Source organism: Thermobia domestica, chromosome 8, assembly GCF_964235325.1.
Source record: "Thermobia domestica chromosome 8, izTheDome1.hap1.1, whole genome shotgun sequence".
Taxonomy (NCBI): Eukaryota; Metazoa; Arthropoda; class Insecta; order Zygentoma; family Lepismatidae; genus Thermobia; species Thermobia domestica.
Genome location: NC_137461.1, coordinates 86,945,288 through 86,973,122, shown reverse-complemented (window position 1 = coordinate 86,973,122; position 27,835 = coordinate 86,945,288). Strand labels below are relative to the sequence as shown.

Below are 27,835 nucleotides of genomic sequence, written 5' to 3'. Positions count from 1 at the left end.
ACACGGGACACCATGATTGGCCCCTAAGGAACCTGATTATTTATTATTTTTTAATATCAGTTCTATAAGAAGTCCACGACACTTTCTTGCAAGTTAACTGATAAGCATTTAAACAGCACAACTAACGTTAAAAACACAAGAAAAAAAAAAAAAGAAACAAAAGAAATTGTAGATCACCACACTGACCTGCTGTAGCCACGAGAAATTAAAACATTCACATGGGAAGAAAATAGTCTTTTGAATGAGTAGCACTTTTTGATCATTTTCTTTCTCTGGTAGTTTTTTTTTTTTTTTATAAAAATGAAATAAAATAAAAATAAGTATATGTTTAAAACAAGTCTTAAAAAATACACGTGTTTAAAACAAAATGTTTAAAACGTATATGAAATTTGTTTAAAACAAAATCAATTGTTTAAAGCAAGTTTTAATCATTTGTTTTAAACAAAACAACCCTGGTATTAAGACACTGTATGTTAATTGTATCGAAAAGTTTTTCCTGTAGTCCTCAAATGCCATATTGCTACAGTATTCACCAGCTGTAGGATAATTGACATTATTTATGAAATTAACCTCAATATATATATTACAAATCTAATGAATGACTTTTATATGTTTTTTAAGGTTCCAACTCTTTGCGAATTTTTTATCACAATGTTCACATTTATATGGCCTCTCTCCCGTATGCTTTCTTATGTGAACTTTAAGGTGACTAGCCTCATAAAATGATTTATGACAAGTAACACAAACGAATGGTTTTTCTGCATTGTGACTTTTCATGTGCCTTCTTAAAGCCTTATTTAATGAAAAACCTTTGCTACAAACCAAACAAATAAAATTCTTTTCCTTTCTCTCGGTATGGGTGTCTATATGCACTTTCAAATTTGATGATTTCCTAAATGACTTCTTACATATTTTACAAGCATATGGTCGTTCATCAGTATGGATTTTTCTGTGGGAAATCAAACTAGATAGTACTGAGAACGCCTTTCCGCAGTCTTGACATGAATAAGGCCTTTCTCCTGTATGAATTCTTATGTGGCAAGTAAGTGATTGTCTTTGAATAAAAGTTTTCCCACAATATTGACAAGCAAAGGACCGTTCTCCGTCATGTACCCTCAAGTGTCTCGTGAGGTAATGGAAAACTGAAAATGTCTTCTCACACACGTCGCACTTGTATGCTTTCTCCCCGTGACGTTTCATATGTTTCTTAAGATACTCTAATTGATTGAATGATTTGCCACAATAATCACACACATAAGGATGAACACTTGTGTGTATTCTTAGGTGTGAATTCAGATGTCCTTTTTGGACGAAGCTTTTAATACAGTGAGGACATTTGTGCAGTTCTTGAATTTTGTCTTTCGTCTTCATATTTCTTGATCTTGACCTTTAGAAAATGATAAACACAAATTAGTTTAAATACTTTATTTTGTAGGCAAAAATGCGTACTCTATTAAAAAATAACGTAAGATAACCTTTTACGTTATATGGGCTTTTTCCATTACACTTTCATTAAAATGCGTATACTGGGGGATTCAAATATTTTTCCGCAAGCCTATTCTCCCCGTGCAAAGAACGAGCACCTAATTTTGAATATAATAAAGACAAAAATTATACCAATACTTCATTTTTATTACTACCTCCGTATCTTTTTAAAGCTGGAACAATGTCATAAAGATATGTGGCTTTCTAGAAGCGTTACGCACCTGCATTTAGAAGCCCTTCTTTCGAAGGTGCATCTGAGTATTTAGCTCACGTCTGTGACATAATGAATACAAGTATAAAAGTACTGAAAAATTTTGAACTAGTAATATAATAATCGTGCTAATATATCGTGCATTAAATTTATCTAAGATATTTATCTTTCAGCTGTAACTAAAGAATTTAGTTAGTTTTAACCCTTGAATCACAAACCAAACTCTAAATCGTGTTATATACTTTTCAATAAAGTAAAAAATATGTATTAGTATTACGAAAAGTTTTACTAAGGAAATTACATTACAAATTTTAATATTGATGAAGTTATAAGCGTTTTCATGCTCAATCAGTTATATGCACTAGGTATTGTAACACTAGGTATTGCAACTATGAAATTGCCTATTTTCATATCAATGAAGAAAAGTAACATTCCGCAAAAAGTTAATTAATTAGCTTAACATCAACTACATAAAACTTTTATTTACATTTGCAATTTGTATTTATTTATTTATTTATTTCTAAACACAACAGGCTACATAACCCAATTACAGTGTCCGTTACATGTATTAAGCAACTATAACACATTCATACATTCATATTATAATATACTTATAGTTATAATGTGGTTTTAATATCATTAATGTTCTTTCATCTACAATTATTTCTTATTATATTACAAAGAACTGCCTTGAATTGACTTACGCTGTTATTATTTATATCCAAATCTATTGCATATTTTGTTAACCTATTGTAGGTTGTACTCAATCTCCACACTAGTGACTTCTTGTTTGCGTTCGTGTGCAATCTGTCGCAGTAAAAGAAATTGAAATTTTCAAGACGAGTTACGCTTGTAGGAGTGCGCATTTTAAATTCTTGAGATAAATCGGTGCAGTCGATTTTATTATTAAATAATTTATACAGAAACAACATATTATGCATTATTCGTCGCTGTTCTAGACTTAATGTATTAAAGTTTAAATTTAAAGATTGACTATTGTATGTCTTCGGATATTCTTGTGCCTTCCCATATGTCAAGTACATTAGATATTTATTCTGAACTTTTTCTATATTATTTATATCTGTTTTCTTTGAGGGTTCCATATAGTGGCTGCGTATTCGAGTTTTGTACGAACGTAGTGCTCATATAGCTTTCGGATAGCGGCAATACTACTAAACTCTTCACTGATCTTGATGATGAATTCAAGGTTTCTGTACACCTGGTCAATCATGTGATTTATCTGATTGTTAAATGTGAAATTTCTGTCATACACCACCCCTAAGTCCCTGACAGTATCTGAGGTTGGTAAAGTGATGCTATTCATCTTATACGAAAATTTCTGAGGGGTTTTGCAATTTGTAAAGGACATTACATTGCATTTGCTAGTGTTCACGTTTATGATGTTCTTTTTGGACCATTCCATCAGCTCATTCAAGTCATTTTGAAGCATTTTACAGTAATTTAATATTTCTATTGGCATGAATATTTTAACATCATCTGCAAATATCAGCGTGTGAGAGTTTTGTATACTTCACGGTAGATCATTGATAAATAGTAGAAACAACAATGGCCCTAAATTTGACCCCTGTGGCACCCCTGATAGTTGTACACTCCTGAAACTTACAACCTTTGTACACGGCGAATTGTTTTCTGTTTTCCAAGTAAGATTTAAATAGATCAATATGTTCGGTGCTGAAGCTAAATTGTTTAAGCTTGCTGAGCAATCTATTATGATTTACGCTGTCGAACGCTTTCGCGAAATCTATGTATATTACATCTACTTGTTCTCCCAAGTCTAGTGTTTTACTTATAAAGGTAGATATTAGACTAAAATTTGTGCCCGTTGACCTGCCTGTAAAAAAGCCATGTTGTGATTCTGATATAGACGGCCGCACGTGTGCTATTATCCGCTGGTATAAGAGAGAGCAAAGGTACTTACGATTGAGATGGGCCTCTAGTTTTTAATTTCTCTCTTATTATTATTCGATTTCGGGGTAGGTGAAACTCTCGTTGTTTTCCACTTACTAGGAAATTTTCCAGATTTAATTGACAGGTTAAATATGATTTTCAACGGTGTTAGGAAGTGATCTACACAACCCTTTACAATATAGCTTGCGATTCCATCGGGACCTGCCGCTCTTTGGAATTTCATCTTTTTTATTATATTAGCTATTTCCTGCATTTCTATTGATGATATACGCAGTGTATTTAGACCATAATCTACCCACACTGACTGTTCCGTTGTATTGTCTTTACTTTTGTTGTATACAGACTGAAAGTATTCCGTCAACAAACTCCTTACCAATTTCGTCATCGTAGTTTATTTCTTTACTATTATTAGATAAGAATTCAGCATTTAAATGCCGTGTCTTACTGTTTACAAAGTTTCATAATTCGGATGGATGTTGTTCTAAGGCTGCCTTGGACATTAATACATGTACAAAATTCTTATACGCATTCCATACCTCATTTTTAATTTCTCTCTGTAATCTGTTCAACTCTTGTAGATGGAAACTTTTATTCCCCTCCCTCTTTTTTATTTTCCTATGATAATATGTTTTCGATTTAATTTTCTTAATTATATCCAAAGTGAACCACGTTGGATAGTTCTGCGGGCGATTTGTTTTCGTTGGAACACAGTGATCAAACATGCTATATATAGTGTCGTAAAAGCATTAACAGCTTCGTCTACATCACTGCATCCTGTAAAGTAGTCCCAGTTTACCCGTCCAAGTTTTTTTGAAATCTTTCTAAAATTATATCCCGTCACATTTCGCTTAGATTTTGCTTGTTTTAAACGACTCAATTTTATTTCAACGTTCAAAATTGGGTGATGTTCATCATCTTTTATAAAGGGATAATGTTCTTTGCTGACTTTTACGTGGTCTAAATTACTTAGAACTAGGTCAGGAGTTTTACCGAACTTATTATTGCATTATTAAATGACTGTAAATTGTTGAATGACATGAAATTTTTAATGCATTGTAGTTTGGCCGGAATTTTGAGATGACTATTGTAGTCATTGAAATTTCCGTCTGATAAATTGAAATCACAAAGTATGAGAAGGGTACAACCTAATGGACATTTTGAATCAATTAGGTCGAACATTTCCTCATATTTTTGAATAGGTGACTCAGGTATAAAGTATACAAACATAATATATATAGCTACTTTTTCGCATAGCATTTTAACCAAGAGAGATTCTACATATTCATTTGATAAGCAATCAATCATTACTACTTTATACTTTTTAAGACCGCTAACAGTAATTCCCCTCCCTCGGTTTTTCTTGTTCTTTTGTTATCTTTATCAGTTCTATATACAGTAGAGCGTCGATTATCCGAAGTAATTGGGGAACATGGGTGTTCGGAAAACTGGTTTGTTCGGATAATCGAACTGTACATGTGTATTTGCCAAAAAGAAGTACTGTACAGTAAATTTATTCATAAAAACAGGTATCTCTTTAAGTATTACAAAGTACTGCGCGGAGCGGAACGCCTCAACTCTAAGCTGGCGCAGCTGTTGCTGTGAACAGCTTTGATACTGCCGCTACTTCTACAGCCAGTGCCAAACCGACAGAAGTGAGCTGATTGTTGAAACACAGCGACTGGCGGCTTAGCCGGTCAGCAGCGCCTTATGAAGGCTCCATTAGAAGCAATGTTCCGCCAGCGGTGGCTCAGTGCGGCGACTACTGTGGGAAACTTGGTTTGGGAGTGAGGGGGATGATGGGCGGTAGGGTGGGAGAGTAACAGGTGCGAGCGAGTACACAGTTCGGTTTAAGTGGTCGTTCGGTTACCGACGTTCGGATAATCGACGCTCTACTGTACATAATAGCGATCGTCAAGAATCATTGAATCATAGTGTTCTTTTTGAAGCCAAGTTTCACAGATTGCAATTAGGTCAAAGTTGAACGATAACACATTACAAAGGAAGGATGACATTTTTGTCCTTAAACCTCTGCAATTTTCCACATAAATGTTTATGCGGGTACACTTCTCCTTCTGTCTGTTATTTCTAAGAACGCTGTCTTTAACACATTAGAAGTTTCAGGAATAGGCAAAATGATTGATCCCCGCCTACATTTAGAAACTGCAGTTAAGAAGTTCCCCCTCTCGTCTGTGGTGTATTCTTTGCAGTTCATTGATTCCAATATTTCACTTGTTAGTAACTTACCTAAAGAGCCAGCTGGCCATCAGATGGTTCTTTCTCTGCCGCGAGGGTGACTGGAGCCAGCACCCCTTTATCCTCTTGTCCGCTGCCCTGGTTCACTTGCCGGAAACTGCTGCAGTGTTGCTATATCACTTTCTTCTTGGTTGTTCGGTGTCCAAAAGGTAACACCTGAAGACGTTTCAGTTTCCATTGCTTGTAAATCACCTAAGGTATATCCTTTGTTGTCAGTGTACAGTTTGTCAAATTGTAGCTTTACTCGTTTGCCACGGGATCTTTCTTCCTTCATATACACTACGAGTTCTTTACGTATCATTCTAACAGCCGGTGAAAAGTCCTTGTGTATTATAACAGGACAACCCCGACATCGATGTGCATTCTTCAGTATTGATGAAACCCATAAGCTAAAAGAGCTCTCACCAGACATGAGCAGTCCTAACGTGATTTAACCCATTTACTCCTTCAAAACTACACTTCACGCACTCGTGGGCACGTTCCCCTAGGAACACATCTCAAATATATTTCAATGAAGAAATACCACGTTCCCAACGAGACGATATTTATTCTGCGGAAATTTTATCGTTGATATACCGATGTCTTAATGCCCACTTTTACTTTTAATTTTACTGCTGCCTTCTGTCACGGAAGAAGAGTGAAATATTTTAAAAATATTTGATATTTTATTCGGGAGTTACTTTTCGGTGTTGAAGCAAATAAAAGTGATATACAAAGATAAGAGCTGAAGTTTTCTTGATGTCGTAAGGAATATAATTGTTGTCGGGTTAACAAGTTATAATCAAAGTATAAAGATATTAGCGCTCCGAAACTGACATAACTTCTCCAGTACGTTGATACTTACCAATGAAGCCAAGTAACCTAAAAATTAGTGCTAATTCTTCAGGATCAATTTCCAGAATCCCTAGAAGTTAAGTAAGTGTTCACTCTTCTATTGCATAAAATATTACTGTAAAAACTTTTGGAATTTACGACGATATACATAGGCACATTGATATTATGTACGTATTTAGTACTACTAAAATCACTGAATACGAATTTAGTAATTTATTAATATTCAAGACCAGTGGATGTTGACATAATATAAGCTTTCTAATTTTGTAAGAAAAAGAAAATAAAATAACAGCCAGAAATAAATAAACAGTAAGGGGGCGCGGTGGCTCAGTGGAAGAGCGTTTACCTCCTGTGCTTGAAGTCCTTGGTTCGATCCCAGCTCCGCCGTGTGGACTTTGTGATGAACAAACACTGTGCTTGTGGATTTTCTCGGGATTCTCCCGTTTCCTCCCATTTTCTTCATTCCACCATTTTCACTCATCTCTCATCATCACCGTCTCCTTTAGCCTAACCGGCATAACCGTGGGATGTAAAACTCAAAGATTTCATTTTCATTTTAGATAAACAGTAATCTAAGAACAGTCCTGATTAGAAACAAAATATCGCAGTCTTTCTTAATGATCATGGAACATGAAAAGTACCCATTAGTCATTCCGTGTTGTAAATAAAAGCGACCTAACAACTTATGAAGTCATCAGTAACCCCTTGGAGTTCTAGTAACTATTTTTAGGTACTAAAGTACTATCTTCATTATTCGATTAAAAAAGAACCAATAAAGCTTTTTACTTATTGTTTTTTTCAAGTCTAGAGGCATTGTAAAACACGTTACGTATAGTTTCACGCCTTTTTGCGCCGAGACATAGGTGATGACGTCATAACGTTAAATTTTTTTTTTTTGTTAGGTCTATTTTTATTATTTTTTGGCGGGCTTACTTTTACACCTAGAAGATTGAAATTTTGCACAAACATTCAGTCCAGCGAGTAGTATTTATCAGATTTTTTTTCACGCCTTTGCGTTAACACAGAGGGGCAAAAAGGTAAAATAAAGAATAATTTTTATAAAAAAATCCCTTTTTTCATGATTTTCACGCCTCAGAAACATGACGGAGACATGTGAATGGTACCGTTTGAAAGGCAGTTCTATTCTGAAGGAAATGATGACCGTACCATGGATAAATAGGATGTCTCAGGATTATTATTATTATTTTACCTGAGATCAGGGTCTTTGCGGTTATCTGGGGCATTGTAGGGATTATTGATAAATATTTTTCCCGCCCTTACTTTTCAAGATAGAAGCTTGAAATTTTGTACACACATTTAATACATCCTTTAGTATTTCTCAGTTGATTTTCATGTCTCTGCTTTAACATGAGGGGGGGGGGGGGGTTAGGGGCTCAAAACTAAAAAAAATCAAAGAAAAATTCTGATTTCTTTCAAAACTTCCCGCCTCGTTGACATGATAGGGAAATGTGAATGGTACCATTAGAAAGGTTGCTCCATTATGAAAAAAACGAAGTATGAACCATGATCCTACCATAAATAGGAATGGTGCTGTAGCCGCTTAACTGAAAGTCTTTAATTTAACTTAAAAAAAGGCGGAATCTAAAAGGGGTAAAATTACCTACCTTCTCTTACTTAATGGCATTTCAGTAAGTTCGGAACAATTTTCTTGGAGATACGGAAGATGTCATTCGTTCTCACTGAAATTGTGCTCGACTACTAAATTGTGCAAACTGGTTTATTTCTAATAAAGCCATAAAATAATTTGTTTAGTAAATGAAACAAGGAAAGAACTTTTCCTTTAAAAAATTCTACCTCTACCTCCGTACAATAAAGGATTTATAAATATATACAAACCTTTCAGTTTGTTCTATGCTGACTTCACGATTTACAGGTGATGTATCTGTCCTCTCTCCTTCACACAGGTTCACACTATGATTAGAAGCCACATCTTGTTCCTCCCCATTTTTTGCAATATAATCCTCACAGTCAACTAATTCAGTTTCTAGTATAAGATGATCATATTTCAATGCAATGTTTTGCACTTCCAAATGGGACATTTCTTCGTAAATCACATCTTCAGGAGGCCCTTCTTTCTTAATATCTTGGTTGTTCGTTATTAATTTTGAAGAATCCATATTGAATTAAGCTGCATTCCCTAACCAATTTGAGTTTAAATAAACCAAATATTTAGATCTTTGAAGGAAGCGTATCTGCAAATTAAAAATTGGTTCTTTAATACAACTTAACAATATTACACTTCTAAATTATTACCAGAACATGATGTAGAATGCACGATAGTATATTAAGCGTTAGTTTTCGTTCTTTCCTTTATCTCTAACTGAAAAGTAGACACTGAAGTTCATTACACGTGTTCTTCCAATTCAATTTTGTAATGCAAAGTAAAGTCTTGAATGTGAACACTCCTCTTGTTGCTTTTCGTTGTAGCTGAGGAACCTCTTGCATAGATCATTACCAAAGACGAACTCTACTACATTGGACATAGTATATTTTAAATGCCCTTCGAAAGAACCATAGGTTCTGATTTAAGAGGGTTTTTCTGCATTATGTTTTTATAAAATTCTATTTTTATGTAATACTTTTTCTGGGAATTTAAATATATGGGACTTCATTAAATTATTATTTTATCAATATTCTTTAACACCAAAATTAATGAGTAATATTTGCCCACGCACACAATATATCAAGAATTTATTGTTCCATCTTGTATACAAAGTACTTGCGTCTGAGTATTCCAGACAAAAGGTTGTTAATTTCTTAATATTGTATAGTAACTGAAGCAAATGAGTATCCCAGGTCATGCAAATTCTCTTCCTGTGAGATTTCTTGCTATTAAAATAAAAGAATAAAGAACAATCATCGTGAGTTTCCTATTCGATTGGTAGGTCTTTCAGCTAACTTCCACTAGAGTCAGAGTTTAATCTTAGTAATTATTTTTATATAGGTTACTCTACTTACTTGCTGAAACCTTCAGATTTTCTTTCTTTAAAGCATAATTTCATCCTACATCAAAATCAAGATGATTAATACGCATCTAGATCTGGCATTATAAATACATTCCTCTGTATGATAGACGTTTATATTCCACCTGAATAATATGGTTTATCAGAATATTATAATTTGTAGTTATATTGATATAAGAGCTGAAGGAGTAGAGTGAACAGAACCCCAATGGCGAAATACTAGAAGCCAAGTTCGAAATGAAAATGAAATGAAATCTTTGAGTTTTACGTCCCAAGGTTATGCCGGCTAGGCTAAAGGAGACGGTGATGATGAGAAATGAATGAAATGGTGGAATGAAGAAAGTGGGAGGAAACGGGAGAACCCCGAGGAAACCCACGCACACGGTGTTTAGCCAAGTTCGAGTACGAACCTCGTCATCCATTTTCACTCATTGCAATCCTATGTAATTTAGACAAATAGTGAATAAAAAAAGAATTAGGAAATACATATAATTGAACGTTGAATTATGCATTCAAAATTATACAGTTTATCAGAGCACAATCTAGGTTTAATGTAGTGGTGTATAGTACAACCCACATGGTTTAGCTTGTAGAGAAGCAGGGACAGAGAAGATATCACAAATCTCTCAATGCTCTTGTACGTCAAGAATTTTCTTTCTGTGATTGTGCTTAGTGAAATGATTTGAAATGCCTGAGATGGATGAAATTTCTTTGAATTCCTTACATTAAGTGCTTTATTTTTAATTTCTTTCTAATTTACCGTCCCACGATTACCGGTATGCACCGGAGCTAAAGGAGACCTTGATGACGATAGTCAACAGAATGGCGAAATGGACGTGGGAGAAGGAAATTAGGAAATCCACGCACGTGTAAAGCCTACTTCTTGGTAGCTGGAATTGATCCGAGTTTCCACGAAGCCATCAAAGTATTTTTCATACATTGCGTTCGGTCATGCCAGTGTAAGTACACGAAATGTATTACACTGAATAGGTTACAGATTGCTGTGAAATACAGACAATAGGGATCAAATTTTCTCCACAGGTGTAGAGTCACTTTATGCCGATGTACTTTATACCGATGTTTTGAGCAACATCTCAGAGCATTGAGGGCGTAGCAAGGCAACGTGAAAATTGCCAACATGCTGGAACGTACATTAAAGAAGCTGCGGGCAATAGTGCGCTTTGGTGTTTCTGCCAACGAAATGTTATCCATTCTCGAGATAAGCAGCGTCGTGAAGTTGAGTGGGCAGAAAATGGGTCAAGCTCGTGACAACCACCGATCTGGATGTCCAGTTGAGATTGTGTCAGAGAAAACACTGCTGATGGGTGAAGAATATTGATCATGAGGACATTCGTACATGGATTGACTGCAATGTACCTGAAGTTGGATGTTACTATGGATCAGTCTACAACGTGGTAAGCAAGTAATTGAAATTCCGGAAAAAGTGAACATACACTTAATTAAAACCCCGATATTCATTTAGAAACATCGTATTTATCTCCACGTAGTGTACAACTACGAAATATGACACTGTAGAAACGAATAATGATAATTTTTATGAGTATCAAATGCGGCCACATACGGAATTTTCCAAATGTTTGTACTTAAACCTTGTATATAAATATCTCTAATAGGTAAAATGCGAAAATTCTAAAACATACACTACACCAGCTTCAGTTCATATTGTATTGATAATGTAAAATTGAAGTTTTAGAGTTTCCAAGTATACAAACTGTAACGCTGGAAATATATAAAATGATGTGAAGATAAGTACAACTGCATCTATTTTCACGAAAGTTAGCTGAAGTGTAGGTGGTGAAGAAGTGTTATATATTATGTACAATCCGCGGCAAAAACTCTGCAACATGAGGATGTAAGTTTATTGTGAAACTACGCCTAACAGCACAGGGAATAAACATAACGTCTAAGTGGAACGAATCACGCCAGGATAAACCTCGGCCTCCTCCTGTGCACACTTATTTTGGAGCAAAAGACTTCGTCATTTCACAATAAACTTATATGCTCATATTGCAGGTTTTTTTTTTTTTTTTTTTTTTTTTTTTTTTTTTTTTTTTTTACTATTATTTTTCCGCGGATTGTACCAACTCAAAGTCTAAGATACAGAACGAAATTTGTGCTTCTACTCAGTATTGGGTACCAAGTCTCATTCATCTTAATGCCAAGATATATTTACATCTACAAAGTGGTAGTTAAACAGTAATATACATTAAGAAGAAACAATCAAGTAACGTGTTTTCTTCCATATTCTTACTATCAGCGGATAGCCTCCAGAATTACAGACATTAAATGATTTTCTGTTCTAAGTTGTTACATAAGCATTCACAATGCCATGATGAAAATTTGATGCATTTCATTTTCGCTCTTGGAACTCGTAATCGTACGTATTCCAGAATTACTGTTTGGAAAATTAACTGAGAGATACTTATTTATACTTTGTTCCGATACATCACGTATTTTATACTGCATTTTAAACACATTCCTTTTATAATAAAACTCGACTAAGGGAGTTCTTATCGCAACAGTAATAAGAAGACAATATCAATAATGATTTATAAATTTCTTCCATTTTTATATACTGTCTACCATGATTACTTGTCCTTATTTATTCTCAATTGAATCCTCATTAAATAATATATCGGGTGATCCCTTTCAACAATGTGATATTCTTTTCTTGAGGGTTTCCAGTGAATATAAATATAAGTGACCATGCCGTTTATATAAATTATTGATATCAAGAATATTCTTTATGTTAATTGAGGAACCTATATGTGGCCCTCTGGGAAGGACTGAGAACAGGTAGATCTCCTGTTCATACTCGCTACACTTTGTCTTACGTTATAATATTGTGTACTCTTTATATATTGAGTAACCTATTGATATAATATGGAGAGTTATGTACCAAATTTCACAGAAGTAAACCCCACGTTAAGCGGGTTTGCATATCCAGGCTCCTAACTATGAAAACATTTACGATCACTCCAACCCCAATCATTTCACAGATTCAACCTGTTGTATATAAGTTATTAGGACGTAAAATTGAATGTAGTTTATACGAAAAAGACTTTTATGCATTGCAAGACCTGTAACGCATAAATATTCACCACAAACTTATAGTCGTTTCGACATAAACAAAAAAGTGTCGAAGTTTCTAATCAGGCGATGCAGTATTTACGTAAACTAAATGAAAATTTATTTGATAATATTCACTAGCCCACTATACATTTCCGAGGTTTTGCTTTGGGAAATGAAGTATATACGACATTGAATAGTAAAAATATTACAATAAAAATATATTATTAAAATTATTGATTAAGTAATTGGAGTTAAACATGCTCTCCAGTAAGAATTACATATAGAGAGGATTTACTTTAAAGTGCGATGCAAACGAATATTCTAGTTTTAATGCGAAAACTTACACAATAATATTTACTTCATTAGTTCTATAAATCTTTATGCTTATCGTATTATAATTCTCTTTAAAATTACGATTTTGCCACTTTGTAACGTAGAACGAGAAATACATGTAATATTCTACCTAGGTATTTGTTAAGGAAACCTTTCGGTGATGATTTCAGGGCATAACCTGTGGGAGAATTTGAGACCCTGTCGACATAAATTTCCCCCTTCGTGGCCATATCTTCGGTCATGCTCAAAGTGGACTAATAATGTTTTATCAGTTTTCTCTCATTCATATATTGACCATTACCCGGGGAAAATCTTCTGAAATCATCAATGCTTATAATTAGTTTTTCATTACAAATCAAAGAATAATAATGAAATATTGAACATACTTAATATTTTGTTTTCAGCTGTGAATTTTAGATTTGCAATTCATATAATGTTCCCTTCTAATCGAATTTGAGAGAAAAGTAGTTGCCAAAGATTTATTTAAAGAAATGTTCTCAGTCCTCTGATGAAAATAAGAACACACTTTTAAGAAAACAAAACAAAACGAATACTACCTACAGGGTTTGAACACACAAACTTCTGATTGATAGACTATTGACCCAAACCGATAGACCAGTTCGTACGTCTTCACTGAGCTTCATTAGACTTTTGTGTAAAGTGGTTTCCATCTCCACTCTTTTATTTTTTATTTTATTTTATTTATTTATTTTTTTGTTTATGTCGAAACGACTATAATTTTGTGGTGAATATTTGGGCGTTACAGGTCTTGAAATGCATAAGTCCTTTTCGTATAAACTACATCAATTTTACGTCCTAATAACTTATATACAACAGGTTGAATCTGTGAAATGATTGGGGTTGGAGTGATCGTAAATGTTTTCATAGTTAGGAGCCTGGATATGCAAACCCGCTTAACGTGGGGATTTACTTTGTGAAATTTGGTACGTAATAAGGATTTCGCTGTGGAATCCCCTTCGTATCCATGTCATCTCTCGTCACCGTCATTGTAGAATTTATTTTCGCACCATGGCGGTAAACTTTGCAATCTAAATTTATAATTCTTCTTGCTTTGAGTTCTACCGGCCTTCGTTAATTTAACCACTGATTAGAAATACATGCTATTACGCTATACTCTTTTGTGCAACCACCAGCTGTAAGAGTGCTGGATGGACGTAATACAATTTGTCTTCTTGTTTGAAAATCAACTATAATATTGAATCGAATTGACATTCATTCGGAAACGAAACTGAAGTATCTTTGTCATTACGTGCGAAATTGGGTTCCTGTCATCACAACATGGCGCGTCCTCAGGTTGCGGATCGAGAAGGCCGCTAGATATAAACGTTAGCTACGAATATACTGAAAAAGCAGTCGCGGACAGACAAGGAGTGGTCCTTCAGCTTGGGGGGTTTGGGTAAGGCTAACAATTTCATCCTGTAAAAAAGGCACTTGTTCAGAAAAATTCACAGAAGCCTCGGACCAGGACTGGTAACTTGGCATGACCTCAGCAAACGAAAATGGACATGAGATTTGGAACATGGAATATTAGAAGTCTTTAGAGGGCAGGCGCGTCAAAATCACTAACGAATGAGTTAGAGAAATACAGGATGGACCTAGTAGGAGTTCAGGAAGTTATGTTGGAAGGAAATGGAACTGTGAATTCCGGAAATTTTAAGTTCTTTTACGGGGAAGGAAATAAAAATAATCAATTAGGAACAGGATTTTTCGTTCAGAAACGAATAATATCAGCAATTAAGTTGATTGAATTTTTCAATAATAGACTTTCTTTTATTACTCTTAAGGGTCGGTGGTGTGATACTATTGTTTTAAATGTACATGCCCCAACAGAAGATAAGAATGACGATATAAAAGACAGTTTTTACGAAGAAGTGGAACGGATATTAAGCAACTCCCGCGATACCATATGAAAATTCTATTAGGGGATTTCAATGCGAAAATAGGACGAGAGGATATTTTCAAACCGATTATTTGGAACGAAAGTCTGCATAAGGAGAGTAATAACAACAGCGTGAGACTCGCGAACTTTGCAACATCCAAAAACCTTATCCTGAAAAGTACAAAATTTCCACATCGCGACGTTCATAAATATACTTGGACCACACCAGATGGAAAAACACACAATCAAATCATCATGTTTTAGTAGATAGAAGACAATTTAGCATAATTGATGTTCGGTCGTTTAGAGGAGCTGATCGTGACACCGATCACTACCTGGTAGCAGCGATAATAAGAGAGAGATTATCGTTGAATAAACACGGTGTCTACTAAAATTTCAAAATGAAATATCGTGATTGTTTCGTGACCTTTTCTTTACCAATCATAAAAATTTCGTAACATTCTCAAGAGCGAGTTAGGCCGAATTTTCATACATGCGATGGAAGCATACTTCGGTTGCGATTTGGTAGCGTCTGAAGCCGACCTTATACATTTTTGGTGGTGAATTTTGACGTTTTATAGAATAAAATTTTCCTGTCTGCACTTATATTTGTACAAATAAAACAATTTGTGACCTAAAAGCTAAATTTCGTGTCTTTTTCTTGACTTTCATGACCGTTTTCTGGTTTCATGACTTTTGTAAGCGATAGACGCCCTGATAAAGGAAATATTCATTGTATGAAAACGGAGAGATTTAATTTAAAGAAATTAGAAGAGAGCCAGGTACGAGAGGAATACAAAATTGAAGTTTCGAATAGATTCTCGGTTTTAGAAAATTTGGAGTGCACTAGTGTTGAGGATACTTGGATTGAAATTAGAGATAGCATTCAAATTTCAGGAAAAAAATGGACACACGGAAATACGTAGGAACAAACCATGGCTCGACCAGAAATGCATTGAACTAGCGGAAAAGAGAAAACAGGCAAAATTACGTTGGCTATAAAATCCGAATGAAATAATTACACAAAATTTCGTAGATATCAGGTAGGAAACTTCTGAAACTTCCAAAACTTTTAGAATAAAGAAACGCGACTTTTTGAAAACTAAAGTTAAGAAACTTGAAGATAATAGTAAACATAAAAACATTCGGGATATATATAAGGGAATCAACGAATTTAAGAAAGGCTATCAACCTCGTGCTTACATATTAGAGAAAGCTGACGGAACAGTTCTCACTGATGAAGATAGCATCTTAAATATATGGAAACATTTCTTTGACGAATTGCTGAACACGCAGCCAAAAACTAATGTGCGTGGAGAAAAGGAGATACACACCGCAGAACAGTATATTCCAGAACCTAACCGAATAGAAGTAGAAATCTTCATAAAGAAATTAAAGAAACACAAATCTCCGGGTGTAGACGAAATTCCGGCTGAATTAATTTTAGCTGGAGGCGAAAACTTGTGGAATAAGATACACAAACTCATTCTCCTTATCTGGAACAACGAAGAACTGCCGTAAGAATGGAAAGAATTAATCATAGTTCCAATTCACAAGGCGACAAAATTGATTGTAATAATTATTGAGGCATTTCTCTTCTGTCAACGTCCTATAAAATCCTTTCAAACATTCTATTAGCAAGATTGACCACATACGCAGATGAAATTATTGGAGATTATCAGTGCAGATTTAGATGAAATCGATCAACTATCGACCAAATATTTACCATTCGCCAAATACTCGAAAAGAAGTGGGAATACATTACTCCGGTACATCAACTATTTATTGATTTTAGAAAGACTTACGACTCGGTTAGGAAAGACACATTGTACAACATTCTTACAGAATTTGGAATACCGAAAATGCTAATTAGTTTAATTAAGATATGTTTAAATGAATCCCAAAATAAAATCCGGGCAGGAATTTTTTTATCCACAAGCTTTCACGTCGAGAATGGCCTGAAACAAGGAGATGCGTTGTCGCCATTATTATTATTTTTTTTTTTTCTGGAATACTCTAAAAGGGAAATGAAAGATAGCAACCAGGGTCTAGAGCTGAATTGTGTTTACCAGGTTATGGCATATGTTGATGATGTAAATTTAATAGGGGATGATAGGAGACCAATAGAAAGAAATGGAGAGGTCTTATTAAACGATTGCAGGGACATGGGTTTAAAAGTAAATGCAGAGAAAGCTAAATACATGGAAGTTCGTCGTGACGGTAATACGGCAAATTATGGATGCGTTAAATTATCGAATAATACTTTTGGTAAGTGGATACTTTCAAATATCTAGGATTAGTATTAACAGACGAAAATCGTATTCACGAAGAAATTAAATGTCGACTAAAACGAGGGAATTCCTGTTATTATTCAGTTCAAAATATCTTGTCGCCGCGAATTCAGTTGAGAAATTTGAAGCCTAAAATATATAAAATGATAATCATGCCTGTTGTTCTGTATGGTTGCGAAACATAGTCACTTACTCTGAGGGAAGAACATACTAGACTGAAAGTATTTGAGAACAAGATCCTGCGACGAATATTCGGACCCAAGAGAAAGAAGAATGGGAATGGCTGAAACTTCATAACGAGGAACTATGTAATTTATACGGTTTACCAAGCATTGTTAGCGTCATGAAGTCTAGGAGGCTCAGGTGGGCAGGTCATGTAGCTAGGATGGAAGAAAGTATGAACGCTTTCAGTCTTAACTGGAAGACCAACCGGAAAACGGCCATTACGAAGGCGCAGATGGGAGGACAATATTAAGATGGATCTCGCAGAAATAGGAATACAAAGTAGAAGCTGGATGCAGTTAGCTAAGGATAGAAGTCAGTGAGAGCTTTCGTGAACGTGGCATTGAACCTTCGGGTTTCATAGGCCATTGAGTTAGTTAGTTTCGTACGTAAGTTCAGATAGTATTTTGTAATTTAAACTAAATTAGTATCTGAACAATTTTTACTATGTTATCTGCCGTATATATTTGCTTAATATGAAACGTCAATACTTGGAAGAGACACACGTTTGCTTGTCTATCACTAAGAGCAATGAAGTTTGACATATTGATTTAATGTTGTAATTTATTTAAAATTATTAATAGAAGTAATAGTTTGTAAGTTAAGATTTGGAGAATTATAAATACACTGACATTATAATATACGTGAGCGAGTAAATGGAGTACTGGTGGACCATGAACACGATTGTATATTGATAGAAAGAACCCGAATATAGATAGTATGTTGACTTTAAAGTATTTTCTATCTCCTGAGATCCTTAATCTGTATCTTCGGCTGTTACCCTCCCGCTTTTCTGAGTCGGTTGTACGGGTAGCTTTTTGTTTTATTTTCGTTCAGTTATTGGTAATTTTACCACGTTATAGTCAATCGCACGAAGAGTTCGGTTTGGTACTTTGATGTTAATTTATTCTGCATACATTTATTTTATTTTTTATTTTATTTTTTTTTTTTTTAAATATCGTATCCATCTACTTAGATGCTTCTGCTTTTCTTTTTCTGTTTGCATGTTATGTATGGTACAAAATTTCACTTTTGTTTCATTCATTTTTAGCACGCGCACAATCAGCCTTAAGCATTGTAAGGAACAATGTTCTTCACGGAATTCTGTCTTCCATCCATGATCATACTTTGAAGGAACAATTGCTCAGATTATCTCTGTAATCTATTTATTGTTCTTTTACATTTCTTACGTACTGTATCCTTCGGTTTTTCAGCAATAAGTATTCTTAGTTGAGACTGTTAACATAATTACTGTCCTCCTGATACTTCATCTACTTTTTTTGGGTTAGATTGTGCAGGTACATACTATTGATTCCATCTTCATTTATACAAAAAAATGTTACTTTGTAGCATGTTGCACACAGACTGTGCAGAGTTAAGTTGCACTGCTTGCTTTTTCTTCCTTTTCAGATGATCACAAAGTCAAGTTAATTGTTCGGATTTGCAATGACGCCTATGTTATTTTTATAAGCTTTCCTCCTATTTCTTGCGAATATGATATTCAAGAGGATCCAACACATTTGTCCTAAAATACGATGATGATAGACTATAAACTTCCTCTTCGTGATCTGTGCTCACATTTCATTTCTTTTCTTCGTATCCTTAAGTGCATTTCTACGATGTCAGTCGGTTAGCAGCACATTATGTGGACAAAATCCAGTGTGCGAATTAGACCATTTATATTGGGGGGGGGGGGGGGAATAAAATTAGGCCAACTTGACGTAGAGTCTGAAGGTACAATAATTCAAAATGAGACAATACGCTGCTGAAGTCGTCTGCTGTGAATTTTACTGGGTGCATTCATATTGGTTACAAACTGTTGCTAAGGTGGTAGCTAAGGCAGTTTCAATGGCATCGTATGTAGCACCTGGGAGTCTTGTGAAATAAAATTATGAAAAAAAAAGCAATTTTTTCACGAATAGCAATGAATATATTTACTTTATGCATATAGGAAGTCTATATTTATCATACTATGAAAGAAAATTGCTCTACATTTTAATTAGTGCAATTGCCAATACCTTGCTGGCGTGAATGACAATCCCAAGCATGTACATGAGGGCATCATAATAATCATTTTAGATTAATTAAAATTATGGAAAATTTTTATGCTATACATTTGTCATATTGTTTGTTTATCTTCAGTGAAAACGTTTAGTATGAAAGGAACTCGATTTTTTTTAAAATTAATGATCAGATGTTCGGAGTAAAGGAGTAATTACAACGCTAGAATAACCAATGCATTTTAAAACATACAATTACAAATACTTGATGTCAGAAACTTAGCATCTCTTTATGGAAATAATTTCCTAATTTATCCATCCTTTCCTTAGCGAGTGCCCATTCCCTGCTTTGCACTGGTAAAGTTGAAAGACGCCACCAGAAATAATTATTTAAAAGGTATAATTCTCTAACTATTTTATCTAATGTCCTATTGTTAACTGAATCATTTTCTTTGCGTCTGCTACGAACTGCGTACAGATTTCTAACATGCCAGATACACATGTATTAAAACTCATAAGGACAACACGTATCAACTTACGCTGGGAGGTCACTTTACGTAACACTACATCTATGATGAGTCAGGGCAGTTGAAGCTCGACCGCATGTAAGGATGCATCTGTAGTGAGCAGGCGGAGCAGTGAAGTTGGGTATGCGTGGAAGGAAAGACAGGTACGAAAAGCGTACACCAGCCTGGATTTGTATTTCAATTTCTTAGTAACCATGACACTTTTAACGCTGTTTCTGTGTTCTCCCTCTACAGAAATACTTTTGTTGCACAGAACTATTTTTGTAGATTAATTTTCGAAAAAATAATTCCGTACTCTTCATGCCTACTTAGTGTAGATCGATAGGATGGTACAATTATAGTTTATGTCAAATGAAATCAGACAAATTAACAAGTCCGATTTAAAGTTTACCATATTGCCTGTATTATATTCTTACCAACATTCATATGCGGTAAGCTATGGTTAGGTTAGCTTGTACTTATTTAAATGCGGTTGTCTTACATATATGTGTAACGCCGATTTACCAATTTTAAAATCATTCATTGCCTGCAAATCTCAATTGTTTTAAGAGTTTCAAATTTTTATACCTTATGTTACCACAAGGGTAAAATTGTTATCAAATTTGCGCTATTGACGTATCACACTCCAAGCTGGGGCAGGCACTGTTCGAAGATTATAGTATGTTTTTTTTTAAAACGTGTGATTCAATTATCAGCACTAAGAAACGATATTACAGTGTTCTGAGTATTAATATATATGAAACAGTTAGTGAAATTAGCCCAAAAATGTCACAAACAAACAAACAAACAAGAAAAGGCAGAGCAAGAGTGCTTTACGTATAAAAAAAAGAAAAAAAAGTGTTTTAATTTATTTGTGGCAGAATATGCAAGGAGAGAAAGTGTCCTTCAAAAAGATTGAGATATTCATCTGTTCGCCCAATCGTTTTTGTATACTGTGACTTTGTTATTGTTCCTCTTTAATACATTATATAGTACAATATTTCTAATTTCATTCTTGGTAAAACGAAAAAATTGCATGTATCTCAAACTATTATGGTTATATCCGAAAGCGAACCAAATTATTTTCAGAGGCAAGTGCGTAAACTTCTTTATATAGCCCGCACAAAGTTGGTTTGTTTGTAACCAGCTAGTTAAACAGGAAGCGGAAATGACGTTTTCTTCAACAGCGTATAATGCTTCACCCCCCCCCCCAAACACACACACACAAATATGATGTGACATCTGTAATAAATAAGGGATTTATTAATTGAATAAACCTACTGACAATAACTATTAATATATTGTTTGACATGCACACATCACATCTAACCTTCCTGGGAGCCGCGCTGGCTCAGTGATAGAGCGTTCACCTTTGGTGCTTGGAGTCCCGGGTTTGATCTCAGCTCCCGCCAAGTGAACTTTGTGGTCAACAAAAACCCTGTGCGTAGGTTTCCTCGGGGTTCTCCCGTTTCCTCCCACTTTCTTCATTCCATCATTTCATTCATTACTCATCACCGATTTCTGGTATCAACGTCAAATCGAAGGCCAAATATTTAAGAACTCTCAATTGAAATTTCGAGCTCGCGCTTCTACTTCTCGCTAATGCTGCGCTGCCTTTTTTAATATCGATTCTATGATGGAGTCTAGGAAATCAACACTTATAATTACTTTACTGTTAGGTCACAGCTGAGTTGATTCATTACGTTCTGTGTTATCAAATGAAGTATAAACATCACATTGAAATTTTCCAGATAGGATTTTCGGCGTGGACAGCAAACTGTAGAGCGGAAAGAAAGAAAGAAAATAAAGGGCTAACTTTAAACAGCCCGCTCCAGCTGAAGTGCTTATACAGACACTGACAATGAATGACACGGAGAATCAGTCGTATTAGCAAATGCTAAAACAAATCCTATGCTCTTACGGCAGGGGCGGCGATTCGGAGAACAAGAGGGGGCAGTTGCCCCCCCCCCACTTTTCTGAAGTGACCCCGTAATGTATAGATCTATAGTTTCATTTGGAAATGTAAAGTTTTTGTTTACTGGTTCATAGAAAAAATGGTGCCATATAATATGTGTCGTTGCGTGAGTACACATTGGTTATTTGTCTTCCCGTAGAGTTAAGAAAGCTACACGAACATATAATGCGTTGCCCCCCACTTTCAACGTCCAATCGCCGCCACTGCTTTTACTCTCCTTCATTAACGTGTCTGCTCACTACGGACGCATCGTAAGCATATACGTTAACATAGAGCTACGAGAAAATATATAACTCAGATTTTGAGTAGTTTCAAAAGTTCATTTCCGTAAACTGTAAAAGGCAGTGATGCTCAAGCAACAATAGTCCACTTTTGTTCTTTTTATTGGATATTAAAAATATTATTCAAACTTCCAAACTAAAATGAAATATAACAAAAATTAAAACAGACGATAGTCGATATAAATGTAGAAAATGGATATGACATGCCCGAGTATGATGGAAGAAGCTATTTGTTTCTTGGCCAACCACTAAGAGATTTATAAATCCATATCCTACTTTGTTATTCGCAATTAGTACATTCAATTTTCACGAACGACAACGAACTGAAGGGCATGAGGATACCGTTGGAAGTAACAACTGTAGTCATAATAATATAGTTAAACTAAGCAACGGTGAAAATAGTGGGGAAATTAGAAATGACCAAAACTAAACAGTTTACCTCGCTCATTTGGAAATACTTACAAGAAATGACAAAAATCAGTGAAATTTACGAATGTGAACTTAGCAGGACCACTTTTGAAAATTATAAATATTTGCATACCATACGTTTGTACCAGTTTGTACCGAAAAAAATTTCGTTTGTACCGTTCTCAAATTCGAAAAATAAAGTGGTCCTTCTAAGTTCACGTGAACATAGCAGGACCACTGATGAATATCTACAAATCTAAAGATTTTTCTGTACAAATCGTTTGTACTGCGTTTGTACCGGATTGCACCGTGAAGATTTTCGTTTCTACCAGTCTCAAATTCGAAAAATAAAGTGGTCCTGCTAAGTGAGAGATAAGAGATATTAGAGATAAGATATATCCTAAAATTTCGATAACAATGCTTATAATTGTTGCAATACTCAACAATTATTGGCATTAAAACGTGCGATCTGAAAATTATCGGTGCCGTACAAATGAGAGAACTGCAAGTTATTGTTTCTATCCAGGATGGAAAGTAATAAAAGATTCGTTTTAATATATTCAAAACAGTACTTTTACAATTGATAAGGCAAATGCCGCCTTGTAAAGTTTCCGTATGTTTTATAATAGAAACCGAATTTGTATCTGGAGTTACACTGTCAACTCGTTCCATGAACTTCTCACTGTCACAATACAGAGCACTAAATACATGCAATAGAAATGAAATGAAATGAAAATTTTTGGAGTTTTAGATCCCACGGTTATGCCGGTTAGGCTAAAAGAAACAATGATGATGAGTAATGAATGAAATGGTGGAATGAAGGAAGTGGGAGGAAACGGGGAACCCCGAGAAAACCCACGCACACGGTGTCTGTCCACCACAAAGTTCACTTGGCAGGGGCTGGGATCGAACCCGGGACCCCAAGCACCAGAGGTGAACGCTCTACCACTGAGCCACCGCGGCCCCTGCATGCAATAGAGAATCAGTAGCACATATATTTTTGGTGCGTATAGGACGACATCCCATACAGTTCCCTAAAGAATCTAAGTGTTTATTATCTCGCTACTTATATCGAGTATTAGATGTGAATTTATTTGTTCTATTTATTGTGTATAAATCCTTCAGTTTAGTTTATGGATATTGTTTGCACTTTAAGTAAGACACCCTATTAAGCATATTCGATGTAAAAACAGGTATTACTTTTACAATATAAATAAAGTTTGTTTTATGTTCTGTATCCATTGACTTTTTGTTTAATTATTATTGGAATATTTATATTTTCGAAATTTGAGGAAATTAGTCAACAGTCCTGCTATCCTCAAGTAAACTTAGCAGGACCACATTATTTTCCGATTTTCCCCAATTTGAAAACGGGACAAACGAAAATTTCTACGGTACAATGCGGTACAAACGATTCGTACAGAAAAATCTTCAGATTTGTAAAAATATGTACTCTGGTTATGCTATGTTCACGTGAACTTAGCAGGACCACTTTATTTCTCGATTTTTACGAACTTGAGACCGGTACAAAAGAAAATTTTTACGGTACAATCCGGAACAAACGCAGAAGAAACGATTCGTACAGAAAAATCGGCCTATGTTTAGCAGAAGGGGTCCAGTTCTTTTCTCTGAAAAATGTTACAATTTTGGTAATCTCTTCTCACATTTGGTTAGTTTAGTTTATAATATATTAGTGTAGGGGTCCCGTATGATTTTCCAAAAAATGATAGAATTTCGCTTATTTCTGCTAATATTAGGTCAGTTCAGGTTAGCTTAGATTACTCTGTTAGGTTAGGTTAGATTGGGTTAGGTTATGTTACGTCTAAGTACTTGCATCATTCATTTCTCCTGTAAAATTTGTTTTTTACGTGCTTCTGGACCCCTTGTACTAAACATACTCCGAAAAATCTTCAGATTTGTAGAAATTAGTATTCTGGTCTTGCTAGATTCACCTGAACTTAGCAGGACCACTTAATTTTTCGAATTTCAGACCGGTTAAAACGAACATTTTTACGGTACAAACGCAGAACAAGCGATTCATACAGAAAAATCTTCATATTTGTAGATATTTGTATTCTGGTCCTGGTAAGTTCACGTGAACTTAGCAGGATCACTTTGTTTCTAGATGTTTCGAATCTGAGACCGGTACAAACGAAAATATTTACGGTACAAACATATGGTAGCAAATATTTATAAATTTCAAAAGTGGTCATGCTAAGTTCACACTCGTGTGCAATTTTTTCGGGGGGGGGGGGGGGGGGGGCAAAATGTGACTAAAGAGGGATAATCCTCATCCCCCAGGTAATTCGCAGCCTGACAAAATCTATGTACGACATACTTCGCTCAAATCCTTTTCAGACGTTTCATGGCTTAAAAATGGTATTTCCGCTTATGCTCATTCATTAATTAGTGACATTTGGAACAAAGATGGCAAGTAGTTTATAGCACTGTACTAAAGGATATTTCAACTTTTTCAATTATATTTGTCTCATATCTATGCTATTTTTGAGCTACTGTGTTTGGCGTGTATCCTAACGACCTTGGTTTTGGTATATGCCTTGTTGGAGATACGGTGGCCGCTGGCATACAAAATGTAATCCCATATTTTTAATCACAGCATTGGTTAAGAAAGGCAAGGTTTCCCTTCCCATTGAGCAGTAATAAAAACAGAAAACAACGTGCCCTGCGGAGCTCTGACCCGCCTTCATTCGCTAACGCTCGCTCGGCAATACTGTGTAAATTAAATGTATAAACTTTAGTACAGAAAGAAACCAACCTAGCTACTAACCTACATGGGGAACCAGTATTCTAAAACCTTCCCGTTAAGAAACACGCGTCGGTGTGCTAATTAACATAATTTTTGAAAAAATGATTGTGCAACCAAGCTGTGGTAAAAATCGTACAATTTTCGGTAGAAAGGCAAACAAAATAAAGCAGGCCTTCCAAAAATGGGTAAAACGAAAATATGACTTGGTGAAGAAAGTATATCTATACCCTTTTTGAGTCTAAACCGGAAATATACTAACCTCTCAAATTATAGCATACTAATTCTTGTCTTGTCGTAGACCATTATCGGTCAAATAGGTAGGTGCAACCGGCTCACTAGGCATATGTGCTACTAATGCAAAAATGGTCAAATGTGTACCTCAAACAGAGGATTTATGATTCAAAAGCAAATTAGAATAAAATACAGGACACAATTGGGAAAAGGACAGAAGTCGGGAAAAAAGTCAAAACCAGGAAAAGGTCAAAATCGGGAAGGGAGTTCAGACAGGGAAAGAGGACGAAAAACCAAGGTGAACAGAGCAAAATGTGAGAAGTATAAAATGAAAATAGAAATAGAAAGAGTGTAAAAAAAAAAGGAATGTATGTACGTGTAAATGGAACAGAAAGTGTAAGTGTAGTGTAGGTGTATCACAGGGCCCACTTAATATCCTTCCTCACGGAGCACCATCAGTCACGAGGCACTCACTAGCACAGTCTCTGTCGTACTCTCTACTAATTCCCCATACTTCATTCAGGTTCAGGTTCAAAGTATTTTCCTTCCTTCTCTTCGGAAGTTTGGATCCTGAATAAAAGAAAAAATATAGTAAGTATACTGCTTTTTTTTTCATTTAACGTTTTCCATTTTCTTTTTCCACCAAAATTCAAGAAGTTCTTTGGTTTTTTCTATTTCTTTCTCACTTAGTTCCCTTCCATTTACATTAAAGCCTAGCCTCCAAGCTAATTTAATCAAATTTTCTTCCTCTTTCATTTCATCGATCCATTTCCATTTTTCCCTGATTTTTTGGGTTTCTTCACATTTTAACAATAAGTGTTCTAATGTTTCATCTTCTTTAAAACATAATTGAAATTTTTCGTTCACTTCTTTAAATTTTTTCAATCTTACCCCGGTTTCAAGGCTCCCTGACCTGGCTTTGAAAAGTAAAATGCTTCGTAAATCATTGTTCATATAATTTATATTCCCATAACTCTTTTTGTGTGTATATATTCCTTTCAAACTGCTCTTCTTAAGAACTTCTTCATACCACTTTTCCTGCGCTTTCTCTTTAAATGTTTTTTCTGTGATTTTTTCCCAATTTTTATAATTTTCTTCTCTATGCCAGCGGGTAGTTTGATCATACTTTCTTTCTAATTTCCTATCTCTCCTAAACCATTTCGTGTTCTCCCCTTTTTTTATATGTTTAGTGGCCTCATGCACCACTTTTACTAATCTTGTTTCTTCCATCTTCCAAGATATTTTACTTTACTCACACCTATCCTCCTCAGTGTTGCCAACAGGCTAGCTAGCTAAATAGAACTTCAAAAATGGCTAACCAGTGGCTTATTTAGGAGGGATCACCCGGCTCGAGGTCATTTTCCTGGAATGGGATGACTATGTGTACTACTTTGGGTTTCAATTAAGACCGGACAATATTACAAAAAGTTAAACAAAACCAATCACGCATTCATACATACATGTAGTCAGGGATTTATTTCTAAGGAGAAAAGATAGGGAACTTCCTTTTTTCTAGACTTTTCTTTTCCTGACCCTATGCATAATCCTATCTCACTGATTAACAAAGGTCGCAGAGGCGCATGGTGGCTTAGTACTAGAGTGCATACCTATGGTATAAGGGGTGTCTGGTGCAATCCGAAGCCATGTGGATAGTATTATGCCAGCCGGTTTTCTCAGGTTTTTACCCATTTCTCTAAAGTTCTTATCCCACAGATCTTGCCATGATCAGGGCCGCGTTGGCTCAGTGGTAGAGCGTTCATCTCTGGCGCATGGGATCCCGGGTTCAAACCCTGGTATCGCCAAGTGAACTTTGTGGTAGACAAACACCGTGTGCGTGGGTTTTATCGTGGTTCTTCCGTTTCCTCCCACTTTCAACATTCCACCTTTTCATTCATTTCTCATCATCACCGTCTCCTTTAGCCTAGCCGGCATAAGCGTGGAAGATTTCATTTCATTTTTTTGTTCATGATGAGGATACACACAATACAAATCTAAATGCATCTTCAGAGTTTAAGGAAAAGGAAGACGAATATTTGTATCTATACACGTACCTACTAAATTTGTGTCAAAACTTGAATTTAATCAAGAACATTTTAAATCCAGTACGTGCTGCTGAGGAAGAATGTTATTGG

The 27,835-nt window shown here is 35.3% G+C and overlaps 1 protein-coding gene across 2 annotated transcripts; it reads right to left on the bottom strand.

The window, feature by feature from the left end:
- Nucleotides 1-132: 132 nt before the first annotated feature.
- On the bottom strand, nucleotides 133-26,196 carry LOC145693022 (uncharacterized). Of its 2 annotated transcripts, none has more exons than XM_081768685.1 (3): nucleotides 25,732-26,196; nucleotides 8,570-8,925; nucleotides 133-1,387 (listed from the first exon to the last, which is right to left on the bottom strand). In XM_081768685.1, the coding sequence occupies exons 2-3, from the start codon at nucleotides 8,848-8,850 to the stop codon at nucleotides 592-594; spliced, it is 1,077 nt and encodes a 358-aa protein (XP_081624811.1). In that variant the 5' UTR covers nucleotides 8,851-8,925; nucleotides 25,732-26,196; the 3' UTR covers nucleotides 133-591. The 2 variants fall into 2 exon arrangements, with proteins under 2 accessions (XP_081624811.1, XP_081624812.1); XM_081768686.1 differs by lacking the exon at nucleotides 25,732-26,196 and adding an exon at nucleotides 25,494-25,694.
- Nucleotides 26,197-27,835: the final 1,639 nt, after the last annotated feature.

Coding starts and splice junctions, on each gene's coding strand:
- LOC145693022 (XM_081768685.1), bottom strand. CDS start 8,850: ATGGATTCTTCAAAATTAATAACGAACAACCAAGATATTAAGAAAGAA. Junction 1,388..8,569: donor AGCATAGAACAAACTGAAAG/GTTTGTATATAT, acceptor CATTTTCTAAAG/GTCAAGATCAAGAAATATGA.